Source organism: Leucoraja erinacea, chromosome 7, assembly GCF_028641065.1.
Source record: "Leucoraja erinacea ecotype New England chromosome 7, Leri_hhj_1, whole genome shotgun sequence".
In the NCBI taxonomy this organism is placed as follows: domain Eukaryota; kingdom Metazoa; phylum Chordata; class Chondrichthyes; order Rajiformes; family Rajidae; genus Leucoraja; species Leucoraja erinaceus.
This window is the reverse complement of record NC_073383.1, coordinates 50,071,151-50,091,676: the sequence shown is the minus strand read 5'-3', so window position 1 is coordinate 50,091,676 and position 20,526 is coordinate 50,071,151. Positions and strand designations below refer to the sequence as shown.

General features: G+C 40.1%; 1 protein-coding gene across 1 annotated transcript in view; it reads right to left on the bottom strand.

Annotated features, from left to right (window-relative positions):
- Positions 1-20,526, bottom strand: part of vps8 (VPS8 subunit of CORVET complex) — a 434,442-nt gene that overhangs the window by 340,819 nt on the left and 73,097 nt on the right. The window contains exons 15-18 of the mRNA XM_055638558.1: positions 18,712-18,786; positions 11,123-11,158; positions 9,220-9,310; positions 855-901 (exon numbers count right to left, since the gene is read on the bottom strand). Coding sequence (XP_055494533.1) covers positions 855-901; positions 9,220-9,310; positions 11,123-11,158; positions 18,712-18,786 — 249 coding nt within the window. The remainder of the gene's footprint in view (positions 1-854; positions 902-9,219; positions 9,311-11,122; positions 11,159-18,711; positions 18,787-20,526) is intronic.

The following is a 20,526-nucleotide window of genomic DNA, read 5'->3' as shown; positions in this document are numbered from 1 at the left end:
GTGAAAATGTGATAATCCGAAATGTCAAACTTTGTGGATGAGATATAGAGAGTGCTGTTAATGCAGATGAGAAGGCAGAAAAAATACCAGAGGCATTAATAAAATTGCAGATCGGGCATACCGGTCAGACCAATTTACATTGTTCTGAAGTGATACATTTGTGATTGGAAGAACAAGGAGACTACATACTTCATGTGAAATAATTAATTTAAATGGTATGGAGAAAAAGAAGTAGAAGTACAAATCGTGTAGAGCACATGCAGACATATTTCCACATGCAAGACATTTCAGAATCAGGGATTATAAATAAGATGGTCACTACCAAATTCAGTTGAAAATGCAGGGACAAGAATCTAGTAAAATTGTCGTGCCAAGGAGAATTTTTGTTTTCATTTTTTCATTCAATTTAAATCACAGTTCAGATTGGATTAACAATTTTTGCTGGACAATTACACTAAAGATTCTGTACACCCACGTAGCTCATTTGTTATGAGTTTACATTAATAAACGGTGAACGGTGAAGCAGCGGGGCATGCGACTTTTGCCTGCAACTCCACAAATTGTAATTTATTCAACTGTGTGCAATTTACTGTTGCAACTGTTAAGGTACAGGAAAAATATTCCATAAAAACCCACCTTTTCCAATTAAAAAAAACCCATTAAAAATGGTGCAATGCAGTAGTTTATTGGCCACTTAAATGTTGGACAAGCACAAACAAAAAACAAGCCCCACATCCAAGATCTTGAGTCCTACAATACAGCTACATCAAGAGCACATGGTGTGGTGAACTGATGTTCAATGTGATGCTCATCAGTTTTAAGGAATTAAAATAAATGAATGAGCAATACTTTACCCGATCAGCCACAACTCCTTTCCGCTTGCTCTGATCTCCAAACAACCCTGACAACAATGAAAAAGGATAATTGTACAAACAGGCTTCAATGAACCATAGTTATTCACTATGTACAGTAAAGTAACAATATTTAACAGTATTATCATTTTCTTGAATGCCATCTCTTTTTTTTTTACATCATGAAATCATGAAAAGGGGAATACTGTTAAATATTGTAATTTTACCCTCTCCTCCAGATCCTATTATTTAGTGAAATGAATTAATGCCGGCCTAAATCTAGTTGCAAACAGCATGTGTCCCCAAGACAGCAGTGTGATGATAATTCAGCACTAGATTATCAGCCTCACTGAGGCCACCAAAGTGACAAAAGTGGATAATTGCATTAAAAAGCATTATTCAGGGAGTGAGATTTAGAAACATTGGATGGAGCTTTAATCTGCATCTGTGATCTGCTGGACTTAAGTGCTTGGCAAAAACAGACAACAATACGATCACTTCCTTTGCCTGTTGTAATAACTCTCTGGTTAATCAAATATTAGTTTCTTTTAATTCTATATTCCATGATTTCTCAAAGGGTGATTACTTAATTTCACTTTTTATGTTAATAGTCCTCATTGCATACAAATTAACAAAGATATAGATGATGATTTATGTTTTTTTCCACAGGGCATACCAACTGCCTTTTGCCAATTTCTGAAATGATTAGATACCATCTTGAGAAACTCTGCAGTAGTTATAAGTTGGACTAAACTACTTGACTTACTGGAAATCTCACCTTGCTACCTCATTATTTCATAAGGATAGCTTGAGGTTTAGGTTCAGATTAGTTTATTGTCATGTACACTAGGGTGCAATGAAATTCCTGTTCACATGAAACTCACAAAGTAAATAGGATATACAGAAATTAAAAAATACAATCATAAATTTGACAAGTGCCATACAGCATAAGTGCAAAACATTAACACAACCCCAAGTAAAACTAAAAAGATTTTAAAATATAATAATGGATAACCAATTGAGGTAGAGTAATGAATAAGGGTATGTAGCAGCACTTCTGAGAAGAGGGTGTAGAAGGTGCAGTCTAATAGCCATGAGGAACTTGTCTTAGGTAGCTTAAAACCTAATGGTATGTGTTGTGTCTTCGTGTTTGATATCCTGATAATAAACGACACAATTCAGGTTGTTTTGGTTGCCTTATTGTACTCCTTTATTCAGCTGCTTTCTCTGTGTGGCGTTGTGATACTAAAAGTGCTTACATACCTAATCACAGTGTGTGTGTGTGTGGGGTGAGTGTGCCTGATACAAAGTAGTGCAGGAGGTTGGGACTGCTACAATGAATATGTAGCATATGTAACATCCCCCCTTCTCAAAAGAAAGGAACAAAAATTAGTGACACTAGAGGATTGCCAGAGCGAGGGTGGCAATCCTGTAGCAGATACCGTGGGATTATTCTGCCCACATTCATGGCATTCTGCTTTCTACTATACTACACAACAAAATATATAAGGGCAGCTTGTTTTCTTTCAGGTAGTGCGTAGCCAGTCAAGAGTCATGTCTTGGCGTGACTTGTCCCTTCCAGTGCTAGCGATAACGCGCTGGGGGTAAGATGTTGCTCCTGGATCTAGTAGATCTGGTTGTTGCCTGCAGTGTTGCACTCGATGTATTGGTAACTTGTTGAGTTGTTTCCTGACCATTGGTTGGTGCTGGTTGACTATATGACTCACTGGTAGCAGTTTGTGAGAATGTGTTGTCATCAATGGTAGGTGTTGCTGCTGCTGTGGGTGGTGTCCTAGGAGTTGCTGGTGTTGTCTTTGAAGTTGCAGGTGTTGACATTTCAGGTGTCGGGCGGATGTGAATTCTGTTTCGTCTCAACTGCCTGCCCGGTTCTGTCTCTATGATATATGATTTTGGGGTTCCAGCCCTGCTGGTGATTTGTGCTGGGGTCCATTTCTTTGTTGTTGGATCCTGAGCATGTACGTTTTGGCCTTGAAATAGTTCAGGCAAGTACTGTGCATTTTTGTTGTATTGTTTCAGCCCCTCCTCCTGGGCAGCTGCCAATTTTGCCCTTGTTTCTTCTTGGTCGATAGGGGGTTGGATTTTGCTTGGCAGGGTGGTTTTGTATTTCCTGCCATTTAGCATTTCTGCAGGAGACTTCATGTCAGCCTTTAGTGGAGTTGCCCGTAAGGATAAAAGTGCCAAGTTTGGATCCTCCTTTGCCTCTCGGCATTTTATTAGTGTTTTCTTGACTGTCTGTACTTGCCTTTCAATAAACCCATGGCCCTTTGGGTAATGTGGTGAAGATGTTGTGATTTTGAACCCGTATTCGGTGGCTAGCTCTCTGAATTCCCGAGATGTGAATTGGGTTCCATTGTCACATACGATCTGCTCAGGTATTCCTTGCTCTGCAAACAACCCTCTAACAATTGACACAATTGTTTTAGCTTTCAGATCCTTTACGTTTCTCACAAATGGGAATTTGGAGTAGTAGCAGGCCATAATCAAATACCATTGCTGGTTCTCTGTGAACAGGTCTGCTCCGATGGTTTGCCATGGCCGGCTTGGGATATCACTGGGTGTCATTTCCTCCTTCTGTTGTGAATTCCTGTATTTTTGGCATATGTGGCATGTAGATACCAGCTTTTCTATGTCCTTGTACATGCCTATCCAGTACACAGCGGATTTAGCACGGAGTCTGCACTTTTCCATTCCTAAGTGTCCCTGGTGGATCTTTTCGAGGATTTCTTTTTGCATGGACTTGGGTATGATGATTCGTGATCCGGCCATCAGGACTCCATTCTCTACCGAAATATCATCACGGATGGTCCAGTATTCGCGGACGAGAGGCTGAACTTGTTGTCTCTTTTCTGGCCACCCCTGTATTACCATTTGGGTGAGGAGCTGGAGTTCTTCATCTCTGGCTGTTTCCTCTTTGATTTGTTCCAGCTTCACGCTTGTCACACTCACAATGTGGTGGATCTTTATGCTCAGCCCTTCCATCTCTTGTTTGTCATGTGTTGATAGTCTGGATAGGGCGTCAGCTAGCAGCAGGTCTTTTCCTGGCTTGTATCTGATGTTGTAGTCGTAGTGCTGTAGCCTCAGTAATAGTCTCTGTAGTCTGGCTGGTGCTTTGGTGAGGTTTTTTTTTTCGATTTGTTCTAGAGGGCGGTGGTCTGTTTCAATGTCGAAATACCTTCCATATAGGTAAGTGTGAAATTTCTCGCAGCCATAGACTACTGCTAAGAGTTCTCTCTCTATGTTTGCGTACCTTGATTCTGTAGGAGTGAGTGCTTTGGATGCATACGCAATAGGTCGGCCATTTTGTATCAGTACTGCTCCGACTCCTCTCATGGAGGCATCAACTTGGAGTGTTACAGGCTTCCGCCTGTCATAGTACTGCAGGATCGTTTCCTTGCTGATGAGTTGTTTTAATTTTTCAAAATCTTGGCTATGTGAAGCACACCAATCAAATTCAGCGTCGTCTTTCATCAATTCACGGAGATTTGCTGTGTGATTAGCAAGCTTAGGTATGAAGACTCCCATGTATTGTATGAGCCCTAGGAAACTTCTTAGCTGTTTCTTGTCTTTGGGTTCCTCCATGTGGTTGATAGCATCCACTTTTGTAGGGTCCGGTTTCACTCCTTCTGCAGAGTAAATCAGTCCAAAGAATTTGCACTCCCTTTCTTTGATTATGCATTTGTCTGCATTGAGCTTTATGCCGGCTCTTCGAGTTTTTTCCATAGCCTCATGGAGGTTGTAATCATGCGTGTTTTCATCTCTGCCGTATACTTGGATATCATCTGCTATCCCGATTGCCCCTTTACAGCCTTTGTATGTTTCATCTATTTTCCGCTGGAAGACATCTTGACTCACCTTCAGCCCGAATGGGAGCCTGTTGAATCTGAATCTGCCAAATGGCGTGTTGAAAGTGGTGAGCATTGATGACTCTCGGTCTATTTTGATGTTCCAATATCCATTGCTAGCATCCAGCTTGCTGAATACCTTGGAACCGGCCAGTGCTGGTGTGATCTCTTCAAGGGTTGGAGTTGGATAATGGTCGCGCTTCAATGCATTGTTCAGATCCCTGGGATCAAGGCATATCCTTAGTTTTCCGTTTGGCTTTTCTTTGACAACAATTGAATTTACCCAATCAGTTGGTTTAGTTATTGCTGTGATGATGCCCTTTTTTTCCATTTCGTTTAGTTGTTCCCTTAGCCTCTCTTTCAGTTCAAGGGGAACACGGCGGGGTGGGTGGATCACTGGTTTCACACTGGGGTCTACTGTGATATGGTATTCGTATTCCTCAAAACAACCAACGGTATCGTCAAAACACTCTGGGTACATGTCAATCAATTCTTCTTTGTTCCTGATGGGCGGCCGGTTTTTGATGAGTATGTTTCTGTCAATTCTGCAGGAGTTTGTCTTGATTTCATGGTTGATTGACACAATCTTCAGTCTTTGGCACGTGTTCAGGCCGAGAATAGCAGGTCCTTTCGATTTAGTGATGTAGAAGGGGCATTTCACTTCTTTCCCTTTGTATGTTCCTGCTATGATTGTTTTGCCTAGCTGTGGGATTATGGAACCTCCGTATGCAGCTAGGACTACATCGCTACTTCCAAGGATTCCTTTCCTGACGCTGCCATCTTTTGTCATGTGTTCAGGGAATATCTTTCCGTAAAGATTGACTGGTAAGATATTGCTCTGGGCTCCAGTATCAATTTTGAGCCTTAGATTAATCGTTGTTCTTTTCTTTCCCACTTTTTTCTGTAGTTGTATTATAGTATATGCTTCATCTCTGTTGCTATGTGGTTTGTTGTTTCCCATTTCGTGGACGTCAATGGTCCCAACGGAAAGGAATTCTTCCTCAGAGGTATCTGAGGTTATCTCCTCTTCCTGTTGGACGTGTGCGTGTATTTGTTTCCTTCTCGTATTTCTATCATTCTTTGACCACTGCTGCCTTGGCTTGGTGCTGTATGATTTTGTTGACCTACACATTTTCTTCCAGTGGTTAGGCCTCCCACAGGAGTTGCAGGTAGTCCCGTATGCTGGGCACTCCCTGCGATCATCAAATGCATGCTCTGTACCGCAGTTCCAGCAGCTTCTTTGGCTTGCTTGTTTGTTTGCATGCCTAGAAAATGTCTGCTTTGGAGCCTTTAAGGTGGAGCCAGGGCCACGTTTTGAGAGAGCGTCTATATTCACTCTGGTGCTGCTCTGAGATGAGCCAACTTGAAGGGAGAGGGAGGACATTTGTTTCCTTGTGGCTTCGAAAGCTCTGGCAGCATCTACGGCGTCTTTTAGGTTGAGGGTGTCTTTCCCTATTAGGGACTTTTGGACCTCTTGGTGGGCGCACCCCCATATTAGCTGGTCGACAATTCTGTCATCTTCATCACCAAATCTGCATTTCTTGGCCACGTTCCTTAGTCTCGACAGGAAAGTGTCGGTTGTTTCTTGTGGGTCTTGTCTTAGCCCTTGGAACTCATACCGATGGATTCTGTGGTTTGATTTGGGCTCCATATGGTTCGCAAACCTTTCAAGGACTATTCCCGGATTATTGCAGTCGGGCTCTGTTAAGCTCCAACTGTTAAAAATGTCTAGACCCTTCTCCCCGAGCCATAGTAAAATATAACTGACCTTCTCTTCATCTGTAGTTCCTTTCAGGAAGCTTTTGAATGCCAGCTGGCTCTTTTGTTTGAATTTCTTGAACGCCTCCCCCACATCATCAGCGTCCCAGTTCATCGTAGGGTGGAGGTTCATTGCTGCTGCAACAGCTGCTGTGGAGGCCGCCATCTTGTGTTGTTAGGCCGGTGCACAAAAAAAAATCAATGTCTCTGCAGCCGCTGTTCCTAATTCCCAATAGTGATTCACAATAGCGCGGTTTTGTACTCGAAAGTCACCGCTGCCACCATGTTGTGTCTTCGTGTTTGATATCCTGATAATAAACGACACAATTCAGGTTGTTTTGGTTGCCTTATTGTACTCCTTTATTCAGCTGCTTTCTCTGTGTGGCGTTGTGATACTAAAAGTGCTTACATACCTAATCACAGTGTGTGTGTGTGTGGGGTGAGTGTGCCTGATACAAAGTAGTGCAGGAGGTTGGGACTGCTACAATGAATATGTAGCATATGTAACAGTATGAATATTGAATTCGCCAATTTTAGGTAACTAACCTACTAACAACCCCTAAACCCCCACTTCCCTGTTCATCACCTGGACTTGCACCCATTTCTCCCCTTCCCCATCCTCTTCCAACTACATTCCTTCTTCTGGCTTCACAACTCACACCTACCCTTCTCACACCTTTTGTCATTTCATTGCCAGCCATTGCCCAACCATATATCCATCAAAACCCGCCACACCAGTATCCACTCGCCAGGCTTTGCCTTGTCCCTCCAATCTTCCAGCTTCGTCCCATTTTGGTGAGTTTGCAAATGACAGATAAATAGGTGGCATCGTAGACTGTGAAAATGATTATTAACCACTACAGCTGAATCTTGATCAGCTGGGCAAGTGGCTGAGGAATGGCTCATGGAGTTAAATTCAGATAAGTGTGATGTGTTACATTTAGAGAGGTTATACCAGAGCAGGGCCTTCACAGCTATGTGATGGATGTTTATGTTAAATGTAATTATGTTGTGTCTGGGGTCTATTTGTGTGTAATGTATGGCTGCAGAAACGGCATTTCGTTTGGACCTCCAGGGGTCCAAATGACAATTAAATTGACTCTCTCTTGAATCAAGGTGTATAGGTACATTGTTCCCTGAAAGTGGCGTCACAGGTTGACAGGGTGGTGAAGACGTCTTTTGGCATGCTGGCATTCATCATTCAGGTAAATTGAATACAGAAGTTAGGATGTTATGTTACAGTTATACAAGACGCTGTTGAGGCTGCACATGGAGTATCGCGTTCAGTTTTGGTCCCCCTGCTATAGGAAAAATCCCTTTAAACTAGAAAGGGTGCAGAGAAGATTTACACGAATGTTGCCAGGACATGAGGGGCGAGGATAGCACATGAGCTAGAGAGAGATTAGGCAAGCTAGGACTTTACGGATTTTCAGGAGGTTGAGGGGTGATCTAATAGACGGATATAAATTCAGGAGGTGAATATATATTGGGTGAATGGACAGTGTCTTTTTCCCCCAGGAAAGAGGAATCAAGAATGCAGGGAATAGGTTTAAGATTGGAGGGGAAAGATTTGATAGGAACCTGGGAGGCAACGTTTTCACACAGAGGTGGTGGGTAAATGGAACGAACTGTGCATCAGGCAGCATATGTGGAGGGAATGGACAGGCAGCATTTCTGGTTGAGAACTCTTCAGATGCTCCCTGATCCATAGAGTACCTCCAACACTTTGGTTTTTGCAGGAGGAAGTAAAGGAGCCAGGTACAATAACATTTAACATACATCTGGGCAGGTACATGGATAGGAAAGGTTGAGAGGGATATGGGCCAAACTGGCCAAATGGGACCTACTTTAATGGGGCATCTTGGTCAACATGGATGAGTTGGCCTGAAAGGCCAGTTTCCTTGCTGTTTCTATGACTCAATGGTGCATGATTGTCATTGGTCCAGGAATTATTTTTACATCAAAAATTACCTTAATCCCGTTAACTTGATATCAACATTTTGTTTCTCTAAACACCAATTCTAATATTTCCTATTGTAGGTACTCATTTTTATATGTTATTAGAACATTAGTTAACCTATTTTCTTCCCTTCATTGATCATAGCAAAAGATTACAATACAGTAGAGTAAATATATCCTGCTTCATTCATTTAATTGGATTATTTACTTTCTACTGTATGTAGAAGCAATCAAGCCAAGCAATTAAATTGATTTTAAAGAAACTGTAGAATGTGAATAATAAATATGGTAAACAAAGATTTAGAAAAGCAGAGAAAATTTTTTTTTAAGCTAAATTAAGAAAATAATGCATTTAATTTATACTTTTTCAGAGATTAAAGTGAAACTTTACACAGCTGGATTTTGGATTTTCACTCTTTGGATATTAACAGTGGGGGACAGTAGTAATCCACACAAATCTCATGAACACATGGTTAGACATGTGCAGTGTAAATCTCATGAACACATGGTTAGACATGCCACATCAACCTATTTCCAAATGCTTCTTTAGTTTTGTTGCATGTACCATATATAAATCTACAATGGAGTAAATTTATTACAATTGGAATTAATATTACTGTTGGAACTGTACATTACTATCTTATGCAAAATATAGCATAAACATGATGGGGTGAATGCTCTTATTCTCTTCAATACGTTTCAACTATTTAAAAAATATAAACAAATAATACAATTTTAAAAGTTAATCTATCGATGCAGTCTTCTATTTATGTAGGATTTTCACTCACCCACTACTGCCTTGGCTTTTCCTTCATGAAGTGACCAGGCAAGGGAGAGTGCCTCAATGAACCTCTCCTGCTTTAATAAGTAATCCAACCTCTGCATACACAGCATCAAGAGAAAAACATACATCAAGGCTCATGCCGCTTCAACGTAGCATCTATAGGAAGTGTTCACTTCCTTAAAGATCACGCAAAAGCACGTGTCTTCCGTGGTTAAACGGCCAGAGTGTTGTAGTTAACTGATTCCACAATCTAACTGGACTAGAGGACTTCAAGTCAAGCATTATGTGTGGTTCTCAGTTTGATCTAAATTTGCAAACCTCATCATTAGAAAAATCAAGTTAATGAATCACAAGCAACACAATAGAAAGCAACGTCGCACTTCATGCTAGGGAAAACACCTGGTATTTTCAACATAATTCTTGCAAGCATGAATAGGATTAAATTAAGTTATTATTTTAATTGTAAATTACTGCAAGTGAAAGTTAAGTTCATAATGCCCATCTTCGCAATGTCAAATAATACATTTTTCAAATAAATATTAGTGACAAAAAAAAGAAAACAATTTAATTTGCAATTTCCATATAATATCCAAATATCCACTCCTATCCAGGATGGAGTGTCTGAATATTGTCACTTTTAAGCAGCTAAAATAAAAAAACTAATATCTTGTATACCTATCCTTTGACCAAAATAATATATTGATTTTACAAAAATAATTACACATGCATTCAGTGTTTGAGGAATCAAAGCAAAGCCGACACGTTCCTTTTTTAAACTAACAAATAAAACAAAATACACAGCAACGTAATCTTTTTCTACTGTCATAATATACAAGTCACATCTCAACGGAGCGCACTCTTGCCCCTGTTTTAGAAGGTCCTGCATCAGTGACAGCTGCACGCTTTGGGGTTCATCTCAGTATGAGACTTTAAACTGAGGCGCCGTCTGCTTCCTCTGGTGGACACAAGAAAACTAAGGCAAAAACTCTGCAGTTGCAACAATATCTATCCCTCAACAATAACCGTTTCTCTAAGATATTACCTGATCAATTAAATAATTCTGAGTATTTTTCCAATTCAGATTTAGCAGCATCTGTAGTACCTTGCTTTTGATCTTGATTATTACAGAACTCCAGAACTACAACGTTAAAGGTTATGGCCCCAATTTCATGCTGGGTAGTTTCACCAAACACACGGTCGCAATGTCACACTTGCTTTCAATCTTCCTGAATGATTGTTTATATTTCTAGTATAGCTACCCAAGTCCCTGTCTTCCATTATCAGTATATTATTAAAGATTTAAAAATAAACTGTATGCTATCTCCCATTTTAAGGAAAAATTACTTCCCTCTCTAAGAAACTATTTTTCTTTAATCAGGCAATTGACAGAAAAAAAGGGAGATTTGGCGAAAGCAAGAAAGGTAAAAAGAAGTCCAGTCAGAAGGCAGGATCAACCTCCATGAAGACTATCTTAATGATGAGCTCTGGTTAAATGAGTCAGAGATTAGAATTAGTCCATCAAATTGATAGGGCCTGTTACATGCACAACAACTAAGATGGAAATGGTCAAAAGGATTATTTTTAATTGAGCTGCACTTAATTCGGGAAAGTAGCATTATATAAAAGTCACTCAAAAAAACTTGCTATTTAAAATAAGATGGTTCTTTGTAATGAGATTTAAGAACATCATATGTCTGTTAGAAGAAAAAAAGGACCTTTTACAGAAAATACTTTTCTATCTGTGGGTAATGATATGGAGTGGATGAAAAAAGGTTCCATATCATTCCCACAGTTGTATATAAAGCCAAAATGTCCAAAAGCATGAAGGCAAGCTGGAGACAGAATGCGTTTTTACTTAAACTGAACAGCCACCAAGATCCTCCCGCAAAACAAATTAATTTGCTTACCTCTCGCCAAGTCCTCAGAGTAATCACATGCACAGACTACAAAAAAAAAGAAAAAGTGTCAATATACAAATCATTAATACACATGATGTATTCAGCAATCAAATTTATCAATTAAAAAAAGCATGTTTTGTCATTTCAAAATCTTGCATCGCATCCATAGAATCTGATGTGGTCAAGAGTAGAAAGAAAGATATCCAAAGTATGTGATGTAAATTACCTGAAAAGTACTACAACAGTAAACATAACCTGAAAAGCAAAAAGTGCACACAGAGGGCAGCAAACAGTGGCTAAGCAGCTGTATATTTTAATTAATTACCCAAGTACAACAGAGACACCCAACTCTTTTATTTTAGCAGAGCACAGCAAATAGCAAACTGCCAAATTGGGCATTAAAAGGGCATAACTCCAAAAAAATGCTTTTCAAATCCCATATGATACTCCTATTATTAGAGATTGGGAGAACAAGGAGATATCAAAGTTTATTTTAGTTGAATGGAATCTGATAGCTCAGCAACTACAATTTGCATCACAAACTAGATTCACGAATGAAAACAAGAGTTCAGTCATCAACAGGTACTGCCTTCTGTATAATTCTATGTGTCAGGTATAAATTTGGGTTGTTCTGCAGATTTAAAATCTCAATAGGACAGAAGGCATAATTAGTCTCCATTCTGGCCTAATGTTTCAAAATAATGCAAAATAGAATCTCTAATTCCACTGGATATAAATGGTATTTAAAATTCTGATCTAACTGTGCTGAAAGGAAGTATTACGGAGCAAAAAGTCCAGTCTGCAATTTCAGATTTCACAGGAGAAGGATTTGTACTGCAGCACAATGCAAAAATATTGTCTAATGGAAGCGGCAGACTTTACAAGGGAGTAACAATCACAGGGTTGCCAACATTGGGTTAGAGTTGAGAGTTGAGAGTGAGAAATTGCAAGGGTGCACAGCGATAGGAAGCTTTTGCATTTTTCATCTTGAAATTGTGCAATCTGGTGCATACTGTAGCGAGTCTTTTAACTTACACTTGAATGCAACATTTATGCTTTAAATTGAATAAGTTTAGACTAAATTAAATTCCACAGTAGAGCCCAGGCTCTGATCCACAGGTTCAACACATGAATGACCTTAGTATATTCATGTATGGAAATCAGATGTAATTTATGCTGTTATGCATATATACAGAGGAAAAAAAAAAGACAACTCTACTTCCATGCACAAATATGCCACTTACCATTAACTTTTTTTTGGTTCTGTAATATATTTATTAAACTGGTGTCACGTCAATAACCAGATGAACCACATGATTCCAGGGACAGATTTCTGCCCTTTTGGATGTGGGATAAAACGGAATATCTGGAGCAAACCCATGTGGTCATTGGGAGAATGTACAAATTCTGTAGTCAGCGCCCGTAGTCTGGGTCTGTGGTGCTGTAAGCAGCAACTCTACCGCTGCGCCACCGTGCCACTCCATCAATATGGCTGGTTTTCAACCTCTTCAGTCTGAAGGTCTCGACCCGAAACATCATCCATTCTTTCTCTCCCGAGATGCTGCCTGTCCCACCGAGTTATTCCAGCTTTTCAGTTTAAACCAGCATATGTAGTTCCTTCCTACACTCTTTGCTATTCAATAAACAATAGGTGCTGGAGTAGGCCATTCAGCCCATCGAGCCAGCACCGCCATTCAATGTGATCATGGCTGATCATCCACAATCAGTACCCTGTTCCTGCCTTCTCCCCATACTCCCTGACTCCGCTATCTTTAAGAGCCCTATCTAGCTCTCTCTTGAAAGTATCCAGAGAACCAGCCTCCACCGCCCTCTGAGGCAGAGAATTCCAGACTCACAACTCTTTGTGAAAAAGTGTTTCCGCATCTCCGTTCTAATTGGCTTACCCCTTATTCTTAAACTGTGTCCCCTGGATCTGGACTCACCAACATCTGGAACATGTCCAAACCCTTAATAATCTTATATGTTTCAATAAGATTCCCACTCATCCGTCTAAATATTATTCACCTCAACTAAGTCTTTGCTTCACCTCTGTTGATGCAGAGAACACAATCCCAGTTATCAAATCTTTCTTCAAAGTGAACAAAAATCTGCAGCCTTGCCAACATCTTCATAAATCGCCACTGGATCCTCTCCAGAGCAATTGCACACTTTCTACAATGTGTCATAATCTTACAGCATGGACACAGGCCTCTCATCCCAACTTGTTCATGCAGATCAAGATGCCCCATTCAAACTAGTCCCATTTATCTGCATTTGGCCCATATCCCTTTAAACCATTCCTTTCCACGTACCTGTTTAAATATCTTTTAAATGCTGTAATTTTACCTGCCTACATCCCCTGGCAGCTTGTCTCATAATATTGGGCATTTTAGGTACCTGACAACATGGAGGATTTCTACTTTTGCAAAACCTGCTTGACATCTTTTGTAAAGGCTGCAAAGACCATGTGAGAGAGTGTCTGGGTCCTGGGGAGAGGTTGAGTACAGGTTGATGTCCAGATGTCCTTTAATAGATAATATGTATTGGGGTTTTGCAGAGAGAGCTAGGTCCTGCTGCAAATGAATGCCCTGGATTGGTTAGGAGATAGTGGGGTTATAATAATGTTGACAACTATGTTGCATGGTGCTGGCGCCATTACTCGTGATTGGTCAAGGAGAGGGACCTTGCCCAAATTGTTTACATTACCTGGTAAAACATTTCTTTGCTTAATAGAACTGTTTCCCATTAAGTGCTTTCTGTAGAAACAACGTTATGTGATATTTTATGATTGGGTTAGGGAACTGTCAATTAATGTATTTATAACCTTCATTGATGATTGGCTTGTAGAGGTTGCCCCACCCCCCCAACATGTATTTCGCGCCAAGGGTCCGTGAGGGTATAAAAGAGGGGAGAGCACATGAGAGTGTGCCAATCTTCTGGGGTAGCACTTGGGACCATGCTGACCTTCTGGAGGTGTTCCATTGGCACGAGGCTGAAGGGCTTGAATGAGTAGAGACAAGGATCTGATCCGCGGTGTTGGATTAGGTATCGTATAGGTAATGTGATTGTGTTTGGCAAATAATGTTAGTTGATCCAGTGCTTGTATTCAGTGTTTTACTGAACCAGACTAACGGGGTAAGACTAAGACCGGAATTATATTGGGGGCTCGTCCGGGATCTCAATCGAGTACCAAACATAATTTTGCGGTGAGTGAGTTGAATCATTTCAGATTGCGAGAAGAGAAATTGGCACCACGATGCGGGTTTCGTTCTAGGACAATTCGATCATTCGCGTGCTTGTGTTTGGATTCCCGACGAGATCAAAAAGAATAGTAGTCTGGCATGCACTGAGGGCGAGGGTTCGGGTCCCTGCCTAACGGTGGACGATGGGGGTTAGGCTCACAAGGCTTTTCTCTAGTGGGTTCGAGGCCCCACACCTTAGTTAGTCAACAGCTGTTGCAGTCGGGTACCATTAAGTTCGCCCGACACATATTTGAGGGGTTGGAGTCGGGTACCATTCAGGCTGGAAGTTGGCCCGACACATATAAGATGCTGAGGGGTTGGAGACGCCGAAGATCAGGGGATCTGGAAACTTACAAAATTCTTAAGGGGTTGACAAATTTCGATTGTTCCCGACGGGAAGTCCAGTATCTTCTTAAGGATAAAGGGGAAATCCTTTAAAACCGAGATGAGAAGAACTACGCAGACAGTACTAAGATGTAGTGAGGAGTGTCATTGGCTATAAAAGAGGGAGTTACTTTGGCCCTTGTGGCTAAGGGTCAGCATCAAAGATCAGCACAAAGCGGAGACGTGCTGAGGACAAATATTTAGCAGGTGGGAAGGAGTTGCCTAGGGGGTTTGAGTTCCCACTTGTGTGCTGTTTAAGAACTTCGAACAAGTTTAAGAACTTCGGAACAGTACTGGGAACTCAGTGTCGGAGTATAGATTGGCTGAGAATACTTTAAAACAACATTGAGAAGAGATTGGGAGACGCGTCTATTATTCAGAACGGTGGTTATGGTGGCTTAAACTTGAAATTCTTCGATCCAAATTTCACCAAATTCAGGGCTTCATATTGAAGGACACTGGTTCTTGTATAGAAATCCGTTTTGTTGATCTATTCCAGAATCTCCTGTCCGCTCCTCGGACAGTGGAGTCACCCACCACTAGGGCTCTCGAGCCAAAGACTCGCACTTTTCTCACAGGGCACTGAAGTATAACTTGGGAGAGGAATAAGTACCCGTTAGTGGAAAAGTACCTTGAAGGGAATAGTACGGCCAAGTTAAATAATACTTTGAAGGGAAAGTCTCCTGTACCCGTGGGAGGGGTTCCATTGATTGACACCAGCACAATTTTGGTAATTTAAAATATTGTAATGTATTTAGAACTGTAGTTTGTGAATGCTTGTATTTTACATTGCAGTGTGTTTTTGTGTAATAGTAATTAGTAGTATTATTTCTTGTTTAAGTACGATTTTGCTTGCGTGTTACTAGCTCATTTGTCTGTGTTTAGATTGAAGAGCTTTGATTGTAGATTTGCTGCTGAAGTGTGTTTGATTGTTCCGTTGCACCTTACACTGAGCACCTTAGACTGAAATTGTTTCCAGACTTGAAATTGTTTACAGGTTTGAAAGCTTGTGTGAATTTGTGTGAGAATGTGTGAAAGAATTTTGTGGTACCCAGATTGAAAGCAGGGATTGATTGTGTGAGAGACTCACTGGCGCGTTGAGGACATTTTGACCATTGTAGCGAACTTGTTAAGTCTTGTGAGTGGAGTTTGAATCGTTTGGATACTGTGTCCATTGTTAATAACAATGGGGAACCAGATCGAAACAGATACGATGGAAGATCGTGAAAGCCCGCTTCAATTCGTTTGCAGCGAGTTCCCACAGAAAGCAGAGAGATTGAAATATTTTTCAGGGGCATTGAAATAAAAAATCCTTGAACCATTGATGTATATTCCCCATGGAAACCCAATAAAATGTCTCACCTATCACACCATCTCCACGGGAATGTGTAGTTTAGTTTAGACGCCAAACTACTTTTTTTCCCCCCAAATTATCTGGCGGGCCGGATTGGACCCCTTCGCGGGCTGGTAGTTTGACACTCCTGCTTTAAACCAATGCCCTCTAGTTCTTGAATCACATATCCCGGGAAAAAGACTAGGCATTCACATATATTCCCCTCCTGGTTTTTAATCACCTCTCAAACAATTTTTGCTTTATTTTGAAATTCCAGCACCTGCAGATTTTGGTTCCATGAATGTCAAATGGAATCATTAGAACTGAAGTTACATTGCCATTTTAAATAGTGCGCGATAGGCTTAAGACAATCAAATTACTCGTTCTTTACGGGAAACCCGCCGACAGAAAACTATTCACATTGGTGAGTATGGAGGAGATCTGGAAGCTTGGGTGAATTGAATTGTTCGTGACACTCTTCTCTTTATTTATTTATTTATTTGTTTGTTTGTTTATTTTTTTGAGCGTGAGAGATTCTGTGATCAGCTTGAGAATCGCGTGAAATGCGTGATTCTCACACTCAATGCGTGAGAGTTGGCAGCCCTGCCATCACCAGTGATCTTTTAGTAAATTACTTTGATTTAGTTTATATGGTTGCACACTGAAACACAAATGCATAGTGTCACAACTAATTTGGCTAGCATACAACCATTCAGTCCTCAGTTTCAGCCTGTTTGTTCCTCTGCTGCCAAAATTCAGTACTTTGTACCTACACTTTAATATTCTGCTGCTCAGTAATTCTCTCAATCACATTAGGATGCCCTCCCATTTAAAACAACAAAAAAAGCAATGGCAGTCAGTGCAAACAATCACAGACCAAACACATATCTGTATTTTTCTTCGCCCTTGGCAGAAATATTGATCACTCAGAAATATCATTCATTTGGCAAATATTCAAACCCATTAACCGCAAGCACATACAAGAATATATAAAGAAGGAAGCCTTTCAATTTTAAATCCAATCTGTCACAACATAACAATAGAAGGAAACAGCAAATCTCACTGAGAATAAAGTTAGGAGGCAAATAAACACATACACTATAATTAAAGAATTAGAAAAATTAATGTTTTCTGCTGCGCTTGACAATTGATCCGCAATGTTGCCAGTGTAGAAAAATATCTAGGGATGCATTTGAGTGGGGACATGAGCCACTTAGTGAGTGAGGATTAATCAAAGACAAAATAACAAACATATATATGAACTGCTGTTCTGAGTGCACCTCACTATTTTTTAAATTATGTCATCTTTCCAGTCATAGAATGTTTGCACTTAGATTGCACATGCACCTGGGCCAGATTGCAAAGAGATCTCCAAATCTTTAATGTCTGATGTGGACAAGAGTAAAAATAAAGGCATCCAAAGTATGTAATATAAATTATCTGAAAAGTACAAGAACAGCAAACATAACATAGAAACATAGAAAATAGGTGCAGGAGGAGGCCATTCGGCCCTTCGAGCCAGCATCGCCATTCATTGTGATCATGGCTGATCGTCCCCTATCAATAACCCGTGCCTGCCTTCTCCCCATATCACTCGACTCCACTAGCCCCTAGAGTATCTAACTCTCTCTTAAATCCATCCAGTGACTTGGCCTCCACTGCCCTCTGTGGCAGGGAATTCCATAAATTCACAACTCTCTGGGTGAAAAAGTTTTTTCTCACCTCAGTCTTAAATGACCTCCCCTTTATTCTAAGACTGTGGCCCCTGGTTCTGGACTTGCCCCACATTGGGAAAATTTTTCCTGCATCTAGCTCATCCTGTCCTTTTAGAATTGTATATGTTTCTATAAGATACCCCCTCATCCTTCTAAACTCCAGTGAATACAAGCCTAGTCTTTTCAATCTTTCCTCATATGACAGTCCCGCCATCCCAGGGATTAATCTCGTGAACCTACGCTGCACTGCCTCAATCACAAGGATGTCCTTCCTCAAATTAGGAGACCAAAACTGTACACAATACTCCAGATGTGGTCTCACCAATTTCTTCACTGCCTGCTGTACCTGTAAGCCAACTTTCAATGACCGGTATACAAGGATGCCCAGGTCTCGCTATACCTCCCCCTTACCTAACCTAACCCCATTGAGATAATAATCTTCCCCCTTGTTTTTGCTGCCAAAGTGGATAACCTCACATTTATCTATATTATACTGCATCTGCCATGCATCGGCCCACCAACCTGAAAAGCAAAAGTGTACAGAGTGTAGCAAACAGCACCACTAACCAGCCGTGTATTTTAATTCATTACCCAAGTACAACAGAGATACCCAATACTTTTATTTTAGCAGAGCACAGCAAATAGCAAACTGGCTCCAACCATTGATCACATCTAGGAAGATAAGCAATTCCACTTTCAGTGGCTGAGGGACCTTATCATGCAGGATTCATCAGCTCTATTCCTAGCCAGAAAACAAATACAAATGGATTAAAGAGAAAAACCATGCAGATATCATAAACACTTAAAAGTACTCTTTGATGAATGACATACTAATACTTCACTATCATCAGTTAAAAGCCATTTAACATTCCAAATGTAAACCGTTAATAAAATATCAATCTTATGAAAGATTTCTTAGTTTACCTTAGTTCCTAGATAGATAATTTGTCCTCCATAACCACTGACTGACTGGTAACATGCCTTCTCACCAACGAGAGCCTATTAAGAAATTAACAATGATATTAACAAGTCTAATTTAAAGGAATAGCAGAGAACCAATAATACTGGAATTTATTGTGGATGCCAATAACATTCTTGAGAATAGGAAAACAAATAATGTACTTCAATTATTTTTGCCTCCACAATAAATTAATTAATAATTGAGCACACAGCATTACAAGAAGCCATCGATATAAAACAAATCCCAAGGACAATTAAAGATCTATCTTTAATTGGTTGATCTCCGCCAGAGTGGCAGCTGAATGCCAATTCTTGATCTCAACGTTTGCAAGATATAAAGATGAGAAGAACTAATCAATAGGGTTCTCAGCTGACTAACTGGCAATGACATGTCATTGAACAAAAGTGAACTCGAGATCAGATTTAACTTGCTTCTTCCAAAATTAGAAGATTTTTACCAGCACTCACTACTTGGGCTCACACAGAAAAATATGGCCCTTTGGTGAGGTCAAACAAATGAGGCAGCAGCACCTGCAGAGTTGTTCACTGGAATTAGCTACTTCCATTAGCTGAAAAGATGGAAGAGAAAAATGGAAACAAGGAATACCACACAAACACAAAACATAAAGCAAAATCAACTTCCGTTAATCAAAAAGAACAATAGATTGAAAAAAACATAAATAAAATGAAATAAACTTAAACACTGCAATAGAACAATCTTGTTTCTTAAAAAATATTTTTTTTATTAGGAAAATATCAGTTAGAATAACAAGCTAATGGTAAAATGTATCCTCAACAAACAGAACATCAATACTGATATCTATGAACTCTTATATACTTCCAGACATTGTGAGTGTGCTTCAAGATAAATGAAATATTGTGCACATATAGATGATTTCATGCCTTCAGGATGTCACAAAGTAGCTTACAACCATGACGATCTGTCTGTTATATAGACAGATTTTTAAGAGCATGGTTATTTGCTGAGAGTTTCACTGAACATTATTTGGACAAAAAGCTTTCCATCATCCTGGAGATTTAATAACATAATTATTTTTAAAATGTATATTTAAAAGTATTCAATGAAATATCTGAGAGTTAACTGTAAGCAGGTCGATTATAATACCACTAAAATTGAATTTAAGCACAAAAATAAATATATTGAATCAGTCTACCATCCATTCATGAGTAATCTAGTTTTAAATAACATAATAATTGGGAAAGGATACTATTTAGAACCATTTTCTCATCACATAGGTACTAAGCAGCTAATTCACTTTAGGTACGAATTCACCTAAAAATGTGTAACTGGACGTTTTTGACATGTGCCACTGGGAGCTGGAGTCTAGAAGACTTAATTTTAAGACGGTGCAATTTGTGAAATATACAACAGTGATTAATTCAATGTGGGCCAATGTTGGGACTGTTGTGAACTTTGAATTGAGTCACTCAGAGACTGAAGATGCTTGATATAAAACTTTTTATTCATCAAGAGAAATGTACATTCTCTTGACATCCTCTCACTAGAATCTCCCAAACTCAAAATACATCAGGTTTTCATATTCTTAAGATCAAAGATAACAGCAAATGATGCAATACAATGTTAATGACCACTAGACCAAGTGCAGACCCGTTGGGTCTGTTCCTCCAACGCACCCGTTCCCTACCCGTAGCCCCCACAGGAGGCGTGGTCCTCCAACTCATCCCGTTGCCGAATGTAAGATTCCAGCGCTCCTCATCCTCCCCCAGCACTGGACATGAAAAAAAAATCCAAATTGC